General features: G+C 40.9%; 1 protein-coding gene across 1 annotated transcript; it reads right to left on the bottom strand.

Annotated features, from left to right (window-relative positions):
• Window positions 1-885: 885 nt before the first annotated feature.
• LOC140195962 (eotaxin-like) lies at window positions 886-10,301 on the bottom strand. Its single transcript, XM_072254650.1, has 4 exons — window positions 10,130-10,301; window positions 9,908-10,028; window positions 9,620-9,697; window positions 886-2,025 (listed from the first exon to the last, which is right to left on the bottom strand). The coding sequence occupies exons 1-4, from the start codon at window positions 10,200-10,202 to the stop codon at window positions 1,998-2,000; spliced, it is 300 nt and encodes a 99-aa protein (XP_072110751.1). The 5' UTR covers window positions 10,203-10,301; the 3' UTR covers window positions 886-1,997.
• Between the last annotated feature and the right edge of the window lie 203 nt (window positions 10,302-10,504).

A 10,504-nucleotide genomic window follows, 5' to 3' on the forward strand; every position in this document is an offset into this window, starting at 1 on the left:
CATTCCCATTCTGACATTGCAGTCCATGGCCTCCTCTATTGCCATGATTGGCCACTCTCAGGTTGGAGGAGCAATACCTCATATTCCATCTGGGTAGTCTTAAACATGATGGCATGAAATTTGATATTATAACTTCCGAGTTCATCCCCCCTCCACCACTCACCTACCTTTGCCCTCACCTGGCTTCACCTATCACCATCTAGCTTGAACTCCTTCTCTCTCCCACCCCCCCAACTTCTTATTCTGGCTTTTTCATACTTCCTTTCCAGTCCTGATGAAGGATCTCGGCCCAAAACACTGACACTTTGTTCTTTTCTACCTATGCTGTCTGACCTGCTTAGTTCCTCTAGCATTTTCTGGATTTCTCTGGATTTCCAGCATCACCTGAATCTCTTGTGTTTAATATTATATCTTTATGGTTGTCATAAGGTGGCAGAGTGGAGATACGTCTCTACCAAAGGAGGCGTAAGGCACTTCTCCCCTCCATTAGCCTGCAGGTTACTCTTGGATAAGGTGTAACACCTGCTTCGCCCCCTCCCCTGATCAAGGTCATGTGAAGCCATGGGAGCAGGTGGTGGATGGTCGTATAAGCACCGGGTGCAGATCACAGGGTCTGGTTATGCGACTACTGACACCAGGCAAACAATCTCTGAAGGGTATTAATAACGGCTGGGATCATCCATCTTCTAAAGACACTGCCCTGAAAAAGGCAAATGGCAAACTACTTCTGTAAAAAAATTTGCCAAGACCAATCATGGTCATGGAAAGACCAAGATCACCCATGTCATATGACATGACGTATAATGAAATATTGGATGATGGTTGTCATGTCAATGCCTGTTATAAAATGGCTTTAAAGAACACACAATAGAGATTATTTGATGCTTATATTTTCTTTTATTAATAAGGTAAAATGATATTCCAAATATCTAAAATAAAACAATGGAAGTGTAATATATTCAGTAATGTACCTATAGAAGAATTCCCATGGACAAAATGCCTGCAACCTATGCTCCTACAGTTTCTATAGCACTGTTATAATGTCTGTGCATCATGCAAAAAATAGTACTCCAACAGCAAACGCTCTTAATTATGATATACCTGAAGTACCTGAGTAACTTCGAGCATTCTCAAGGATTGTTAGATCTTTATATTCAAATATCTAATGTCTGGCATCCCTAGAGATTAGAATAGGTCATCTGGTCCCTTCAGTCTACGTTAGCTTGTGGTTTGCTTCTATTATTTTCATTATCCTGCTAAGTTTCAAATCGCTTGACACCCTTACCTTAAAATAACGCGAAAGACATAAATTGCACAAAGTAAAAATGCTCATTAGATGAAAATATAAAACAAATATTTTGCTGGGTCAGTATTGATGCTCTGAGCATCAGAACATCAGTATTACACAAATATTTTGACATCTGACAATAGACAGGAACTAGAACTAGAAACAGAAAGTCTCTGTAGATTTTTCATTTTGAAGCTCCCAATCTAATGGTTTCTCATGGAATACTGCAATCCTTTATAAAGCATATCCTAAAAAATGTCAGAAGGGCCCATGGCCGAGTTCCTATGTTAATCTATTGTCCCACAAAACCTGTTCAATTCTAGCATACCCTTTAGGGTGCAATAGAATTTTCAAGTATGCTTACTTTAAGTTTCTTGCAATGAGTAAACCTAGGGATGTAGTTAAAATTCTTTAATGTATTCTGAAGTTCTATTGCTGGATATTTTTATTAAGTTTTAATGCTATAATTGATCTAAAAATCAACTTCTAATATGAAAATCAAGCACATTTAATGAAAAGATTTATGATGTTTCATGATGTTTAGTGGATTCCAATACTGAATATAATTTCTATTTGATTATTATTAATACTAGAAAACTAGGAATCCGTTGAGTTTCTGTAAGAAAGTGAAGTTTTTGGAAATCAAAAGAGCAGACGACGTGGATGTTCATGTAACATAAAAATGACATCTGCCTTCATCTCTGTCTTGTTAGTTACTGCCATCCTCTACCCTGTTGCTTGAGAGAAACAAAGAAAATATGTTACAATTATAGACAGATCATATGAACAGATTATGAATTTACATAACATGCAAGGATTAATGTACAGAACACTAGAACATATTTTACATGGATGAAACAGATACCTTGAAGTTTTTCCAGTGAAAAGCGAGATCAAATAGAATTGCAGGTATCCTGGTCAATAATATTCTTTAATCCGCCTGACTAAAAATTATATCCCCCAGGCCTTATTGTTCCAGTTCTAGTTTCCAATTACTGTTTAATTTGTTACTGTTACTTTTTAATTTGTGCTGAAAAGAGATGATTTGTAAGTCTTTTTAACTTCTTAGAAAGAAAGCTAGTTGCCAAGATTCAAAGGGAAGTGGCTCAGAAATGACAAGCAAGGATGAAACAAATAGAATCATGTTCTAAAAATGAAAAAAAATAGAAACATCAAGAATTTAAGCTGACACAACTGAAAAGTGGAAGCAAATATGAAATTCGTGATGAATTGTTATTGGGTTTATAAAAATGGGGGGTTTATTGTGTTTGAGATCCTTCAAAAGGACCGACTTAAAGCAGGACTTGATAAATCTTGCCCTAACTGGTAGATTACAGATGAAAGAGGTAAATGTACCAGACAGACAAGAAAGGGGAGAAAAGTCAAAGCAATTCTTCATGCATAAGCATAAAAATATAAAGCAAGGGAGGTGGAATACAATATCATACATCATAGAACATAGAACATAGAATAGTACAGCACAATACAGGCCCTTTGGCCCACAATGTTGTGCTGACCCTCAAACCCTGCCTTCCATATAAGCCCCCAACTTAAATTCCTCCATTTACCTGTCCAGTAGTCTCTTAAACTTCACTAGTGTATCTACCTCCATCACTGACTCAGGCAGTGCATTCCTTGCACCAACCGCTCCCTGACTAAAAAACGTTCCTCCAATATCCCCCTTGAACTTCCCATCCCTTACCTTAAAGCCATGTCCTCTTGTATTGAGCAGTGGTGCCCTGGGGAAGAGGCGCTAGCTATCGACTCTATCTATTCCTCTAATTTTTTTGTACACCTCTATCATGTCTCCTCTCATCCTCCTTCTCTCCAAAGAGTAAAGCCCTAGCTCCTTTAATCTCTGATCATAGTGCATACACTCTAAACCAGGCAGCTTCCTGGTAAATCTCCTCTGTACCATTTCCAATGCTTCCACATCCTTCCTATAGTGAGGTGACCAGAACTGGACACAGTATTCCAAATGTGGCCTAACCAGAGTTTTATAGAGCTGCATCATTACATCGCGACTCTAAAACTCTATCCCTCGACTTATGAAAGCTAACACACCATAAACTATCTTAACTACCCTATCCACCTGTGAGGCAACTTTCAGGGATCTGTGGACATGTAAACCCCAGATCGCTCTGCTCCTCCACACTACCAAGTATATTGCCATTTACTTTGTACTCTGCCTTGGAGTTTGTCCTTCCAAAGTGTACCACCTCGCACTTCTCCAGATTGAACTCCATTTGCCACTTCTCAGCCCACTTCTGCATCCTATCAATGTCTCTCTGCAATCTTTGACAATCCTCTACACTATCTACAACACCACCAACCTTTGTGTCATCTACAAACTTGCCAACCCACCCTTTTACCCCCACATCCAGGTCGTTAATAAAAATCACGAAAAGTAGAGGTCCCAAAACAGATCCTTGTGGGACACCACTAGTCACAATCCTCCAATCTGAATGTACTCCCTCCACCACAACCCTCTGCCTTCTGCAGGCCAGCCAATTCTGAATCTACCTGGCCAAGCTTCCCTGGATCCCATGCTTTCTGACTTTCTGAATAAGCCTACCGTGTGGAACCTTGTCAAATGCCTTACTAAAGTCCATATAGATGACATCACTGCACTACCCTCATCTATATACCTGGTCACCTCCTCAAAGAAATCTATCAGGCTTGTTAGACACGATCTGCCCTTCACAAAGCCATGCTGACTGTCCCTGATCAGACCATGATTCTCTAAATGTCCAGAGATTCTATCTCTAAGAATCCTTTCCAACAGCTTTCCCACTACAGACGTAAGGCTCACTGGTCTATAATTATCCGGACTATCCCTACTACCTTTTTTGAACAAGGGGACAACATTTGCCTCCCTCCAATCCTCCAGTACCATTCCCGTGGACAACGAGGACATAAAGATCCTAGCCAGAGGCTCAGCAATCTCTTCCCTCGCCTCGTGGAGCAGCCTGGGGAATATTCCGTCAGGCCCCGGGGACTTATCCATCCTTATGTATTTTAACAACTCCAACACCTCCCCTCCCCTAATATCAACATGCTCCAGAACATCAACCTCACTCATATTGTCCTCATCATCATCAAGTTCCTTCTCATTGGTGAATACCAAAGAGAAGTATTCATTGAGGACCTCGCTCACTTCCACAGCCTCCAGGCACATCTTCCCACCTTTATCTGTAATTGGTCCTACCTTCACTCCTGTCATCCTTTTTTTCTTCACATAATTGAAGAATGCCTTGGGGTTTTCCTTTACCCTACTCGCCAAGGCCTTCTCATGCCCCTTTCTTGCTCTTCTCAGCCCCTTCTTAAGCTGCTTTCTTGCTTCCCTATATTCCTCAATAGACCCATCTGATCCTTGCTTCCTAAACCTCATGTATGCTGCCTTCTTCCACCTGACTAGATTTTCCACCTCACTTGTCACCCATGGTTCCTTCACCCTACCATTCTTTATCTTCCTCACCGGGACAAATTTATCCCTAACATCCTGCAAGAGCTCTCTAAGCATTGACTACATGTCCATAGTACATTTCCCTGCAAAAGCATCATCCCAATTCACACCCGCAGGTTCTAGCCTTATAGCCTCATAATTTGCTCTTCTCCAATTAAAAATTTTCCTGTCCTCTCTGATTCTATCCTTTTCCATGATAATGCAAAAGGCCAGAGGGCGGTGGTCACTGTCCCCCAGATGCTCACCCACTGAGAGATCTGTGACCTGAACCGGTTCATTACCTAGTACTAGATCTAGTATGGCATTCCCCCTAGTCGGCCTGTCCACACACTTAACAAACTGTGCCCCGTCTAAACCATCGGATCTAATCAGGTGCCAATCAATATTAGGGAAGTTAAGTCCAGGTGAGGCAACACTTCACCTGTGAGTCGGCTGGGGTGATATATTGCATCTGGTGCTCCCGATGCGGCCTCTTATATATTGGTGAGACCCGACGCAGACTGGGAGACCGCTTTGCTGAACACCTACGCTCTGTCCGCCAGAGAAATCAGGATCTCCCAGTGGCCACACATTTTAATTCCACATCCCATTCACATTCTGACATGTCTATCCACGGCCTCCTCTACTGTAAAGATGAAGCCACACTCAGGTTGGAGGAACAACACCTTATATTCCGTCTGGGTAGCCTCCAACCTGATGGCATGAACATCGACTTCTCTAACTTCCGCTAATGCCCCACCTCCCCCTCGTACCCCATCTGTTACTTATTTTTATACACACATTCTTTCTCTCACCCTCCTTTTTCTCCCTCTGTCCCTCTGAATATACCCCTTGCCCGTCCTCTCGGTCCCCCCCACCCCCCTTGTCTTTCTTCCCCGTCCTCCTGTCCCATGATCCTCTTGTATCCCTTTTGCCTATCACCTGTCCAGCTCTTGGCTCCATCCCTCCCCTTCCAACTTTCAAATCCCTTACTCACTCTTCCTTTAGTTAGTCCTGACGAAGAGTCTCGGCCTGAAACGTCGACTGCACCTCTTCCTAGAGATGCTGCCTGGCCTGCTGTGTTCACCAGCAACTTTTATGTGTGTTGTTAGGGAAGTTAAAGTCACCCATGACAACAACCCTGTTATTTTTGCACCTTTCCAAAATCTGCCTCCCAATCTGCTTCTCTGTATCTCTACTGCTACCAGGGGGCCTATAGAATACCCCCAGTAGAGTAACTGCTCCCTTCCTGTTCCTGATTTCCACCCATATTGACTCAAAAGAGGATCCTGCTACATTATCCACCCTTTCTGTAGCTGTAATAGTATCCCTGACCTGTAGTGTCACCCCTCCTCCCCTTTTTCCGCCCTCTCTATCCCTTTTAAAGCTCTGAAATCCAGGAATATTGAGAATCCATTCCTGCCCTGGTGCCAGCCAAGTCTCTGTAATGGCCACTACATCATAATCCCACTGCATCATGATACAGTTACCTAAAACTATGGATAATCTCTAAGAAAGGCAGGAAATACACTAAATTATTTCTTAACAAAAGCCTAATGCTATTAAACATTCTAAACTGAATTTTGATATTTAACATAGCCTTATGCTTATTAGCCATGATAACCCCAGGTTTTCTTGTTTTACTGATTTTTAGGCAGTTTCAGATATACTATGTTATTAGATATTGGGTGGTAGTTCATGTATTGTACTGTACCATATTTTGTCAATTCTGCACTGACTGCATAGTATGTATATCTGAGAGCATCACAAGAACATAAAAACATAAGAAATAAGAGCAGGAATCGGCCATTTGTCTCATTGATCTTACTCTGCCATTCAATAAGATCATGGTTGTACTGGCCGCTATGTACACTCTACACATCCTCTACATAATTTGCTTTTCCATTCAATTTAATGTCATCGGCCAACTTCGTTATGCTATAGTTGATCCCCTCTTCCAAATCATTAATGAATACATTAAAAAATTGCAGGCCCAGCAATGGCCCCTGTGGTACGTTGCTTATCACTGATTTTCACCCAAAGAAACACTTACTTATCCCAAATTTCTGCCATCTATTGGTTAACCAATATTCCATCCACACTAGTACATTTACCCCAAACCAAAGCATCTTTATCTTATAGATAAATCTTTTATCTGGCACCTTACTGAATGCCTTACGGAAAGCGAAGTATTCAACATCTACTTGTTTACCTTCTATCCACTGTACTCATTATATTCTCAAAAAGCTCCTATAGGTTTGTCAAAGAGAACTTGCTCTTCATGAATCCATATGCTGTCTCCCTGATGGAATCACTTCTACCCAGATATCTTGCTATTTCTTCCTTAGTGGTGACTTCAAGATTTTTTCCCAACTACAGATGTTACGCCAAGTGGCTTTTAGTTATCCATCTTTAGCCTACATCCTTTTTTAAATGGCGACATGACATTCACTCTCTTCCAAACCAATGGGAACTTTTGCAGGGTCTGGAGAATTCTGGTAAATGATCATAAATGTGTCTGCTATAACTTCCGCTATTTCCTTCAATATCCTGGGATGCATCCCCTCAGGACCAGAGGTCTTGTCTAACATTAGACCCATTAATTCACTCAAAACTACCTCATTAGTGTCAAGTATTGCATCAAGGTCCTTACTTCCTATCATATCCATAACATCTCTTTGTCATGTTAGTGTTCTTCACCATGAGGACTTACACAAAGGTTGGGGGTGTTGTGGATAGTATGGAGGGCTGTCAGAGGTTACAGCGGGACATAGATAGATACAAAACTGGGCTGAGAAGTGGCAAATGGAGTTCAACCCAGATAAGTGTGAGGTGGTTCATTTTGGTAGGTCAGATATGATGGCAGAATATAGTATTAATGGTAAGACTTTTGGCAGTGTGGAGGATCAGAGGGATCTTGGGGTCCGACTCCAAAGGACACTCAAAGCTGCTGTGCAGGTTGACTGTGTGGTTAAGAAGACATACAGTGTATTGGCCTTCATCAACCATGGAATTGAGTTCAAGAGCCAAGAGGTAATGTTACAGCTATATAGGACCCTGGTCAGACCCCACTTGGGAGTACTGTGCTCAGTTCTGGTCACCTCACTACAGGGAGGATGTGAAAGCCATAGAAAGGGTGCAGAGGAGATTTACAAGGATGTTGCCTGAATTGTGGAGCATGCCTTATGAGAACAGGTTGAAAGAACTCGGCCTTTTCTCCTTGGAGTGACAGAGAATGAGAGGTGACCTGATAGAGGTGTATAAGATGAGAGGTATTGATCATGTGGATAGTTAGAGGCTTTTTTTCCAGGGCTAAAATGGCTAACACAAGAGGGCACAGTTTTAAGGTGCTTGGAAGCAGGTACAGAGGAGATGTCGGGGTAGGTATTTTAGACAGAGAGTGGTGAGTGCTTGGAATGGGCTGCCTGTGATGGTGGTGGAGGCAGATAAAATAGGGTATCTTAAGAGACTTTTGGATGGGTACATAGAGCATAAAAAAATTGAGGGCTATGGGTAATCTTAGGTAATTTCTAAAGTAAGTAAATGTTTAGCGCAGCATTGTGGGGCAAAGGGTCTGTATTGTGCTGTAGGTTTTCTGTTTCTAAAGTAGTTATTCAAGGTCTTCGCCACTTACACACTACTCAATGTTAATTTCCCCGTCTCATCTACCAATGGAGCCACATTTACTTCAACCACCTTTAACTGCTTTATATAATTATAAAAGTTTTTAATATTTGTTATTTATATTTTGTGCCAGTTTACTTTTTCAATCTATCTTCCCTTTCCTATTGCTTGTTTAACGGTTCTTTGTTGCTTCTTAAAGTTTTCCAGGTCTTCTAGTTTTCCACTACTCTTGGTATGTATAAGCTTCTAGTCTGGTGGCTTCTTTTACATACTGAGATACAGCACAAAATACGCTCTTCTGGCCCTTCGAATTGCGCCACCCTGCAACCCCTGATTTAACCCTAGTCTAATCACGGGGACAAATTACAATGAGCAATTACCTTCCTGATCAGTGCATCTTTGGACAGTGGGAAGAAACTGGAACACCCAGAGAAAACTCGCGGTTTCCACTAGGAAGACGTACAGATTCCTTACGGAAGATATTGGAATTGAATTCCAAAATTCAACACCCTGCCTGTAAAAACAACATGCTAACTGCTACACTACTGTGGTGCCCAATTTGTTTCATTAAATATTCAAGACAGGCCTTCCCCACCCTTAGTGCCTTTGATTTTAACTGGAATATACTTCTGTTGAGCACAGTGAAAAATCTATAGACTAAAAGATTAGATTAGATTAGATTATGAGGACGCGCAGTCCTCTTTTATTATCATTTAGTAGTGCATGCATTAAGAAATGATACAATATTTTTCCAGAATGATATCACAGAAACACATGACAAACCGAATTAAAAACTAACAAAACCACATAATTATAACATATAGTTACAACAGTGCAAAGCAATACCGTAATTTGATAAGAACAGACCATGGCACGGTAAAAGTCTCAAAGTCCATAAGATATAAGAGCAAAATTAGGCAATTTGACAAATCAAGTCTGCTCCGCCACTTCATCATGGCAGAACCCATTTTCCTCTCAGCCCCCATCTCCTGCCTTCTCACCATATCCCTTCTATTGAAAATCTTCCACTTTTCCTCAACTGTCCACCATATAATGGTATTCCTCATCTATGCTAGCTAGTACCTCTCTCATCCCATTGTAGTCTCCTTTGTTTAGGCATAATATGCTGGTTTTAGCTCAGACTATAGTATCCTGTGTCAGATATTGCATGTCTATAATAAGGTACTATAAGCAGCCAGAATATTAGCAAAATAAAAAAATAAAACTAAATCTGGAAATCTGAAATCATAAGTTTAACTTACTTGATCTCATCAATCCTTTTTGTTACCCAGCGCGCATTCGGGTCTGAACAGAGAGGTCCCCTGCTCACAGTGTAGAAACTAAAATGCCGGAGAAATGAAAATAAATTGGAACTTTCATGAAGTTAAGCAACTTATCAAATCATTAACAGGAACACCAATCAAAACTATCATTAAAGCAAAAGAGCAAACAAAAAAAGAAACACCTCCTTCAAAAGAATAATCAAATATCACCTGTGGATTTTTTTAAAAGGTTCTTTACAAGTGATGAGCTTAAAAATAATTACTTACATGACAGCAGACACACATGGAGAAAGAGCATTTTGAATCCTATAATGTGTAATATGATCAGTGATTGGCCGTCTTGATACCATCTTGCAACAGTTAGTGGTAACCTTGCTTGGCCGAAGATCTGAAAAATACAAGACAGGGTGTTTAAGTTGCCAACTACATTGCACAACACTGAATCGAAGTGTTCCTTTATCATAATAACATTAAAAGTGCAAAATTTACATGAATTCATCCCAAAGTCTGTCCCCACTAGCATGAGAACAACTGTGAATTGAAGCAACCTGGTGCAACCCATTGTAGATTTCTTGCAAAAACTGCTTTCCAACCAGAACCCGAAGACACTGCAGTGAAACTTGAAACAGCTCTGCCTTGATCTGCTCTTCAGTGTTCACTTATTTCCTATAGTTGAGCCAATAATGAACGATGTCATGCAAAAGAAGCATGCGTAGTCACTATCTGTAATTTTCATGTGGTTTTCAAGACATTAAAAAAAAAGTCTTTTGCAAGACACACAAACCCACTCTCAACAATTTTTTCTTGGAAACCAAAAGGTTATATCCATTGACAGGCATTCCATAGGGGACTATTGTTCACAGT

This window comes from Mobula birostris, chromosome 4 (assembly GCF_030028105.1).
Source record: "Mobula birostris isolate sMobBir1 chromosome 4, sMobBir1.hap1, whole genome shotgun sequence".
Classification (NCBI taxonomy): domain Eukaryota; kingdom Metazoa; phylum Chordata; class Chondrichthyes; order Myliobatiformes; family Myliobatidae; genus Mobula; species Mobula birostris.

What these genes read in the sequence shown, in the direction of transcription:
- LOC140195962 (XM_072254650.1), bottom strand. Translation starts at nt 10,202, where the DNA reads ATGGGTTGCACCAGGTTGCTTCAATTCACAGTTGTTCTCATGCTAGTG. An exon ending in AGACTTTGGGATGAATTCAT is followed by an intron (nt 10,029 to 10,129) that starts GTAAATTTTGCA and finishes TGTATTTTTCAG; the next exon opens with ATCTTCGGCCAAGCAAGGTT. An exon ending in AAAAGGATTGATGAGATCAA is followed by an intron (nt 2,026 to 9,619) that starts GTAAGTTAAACT and finishes GTTTCTCTCAAG; the next exon opens with CAACAGGGTAGAGGATGGCA.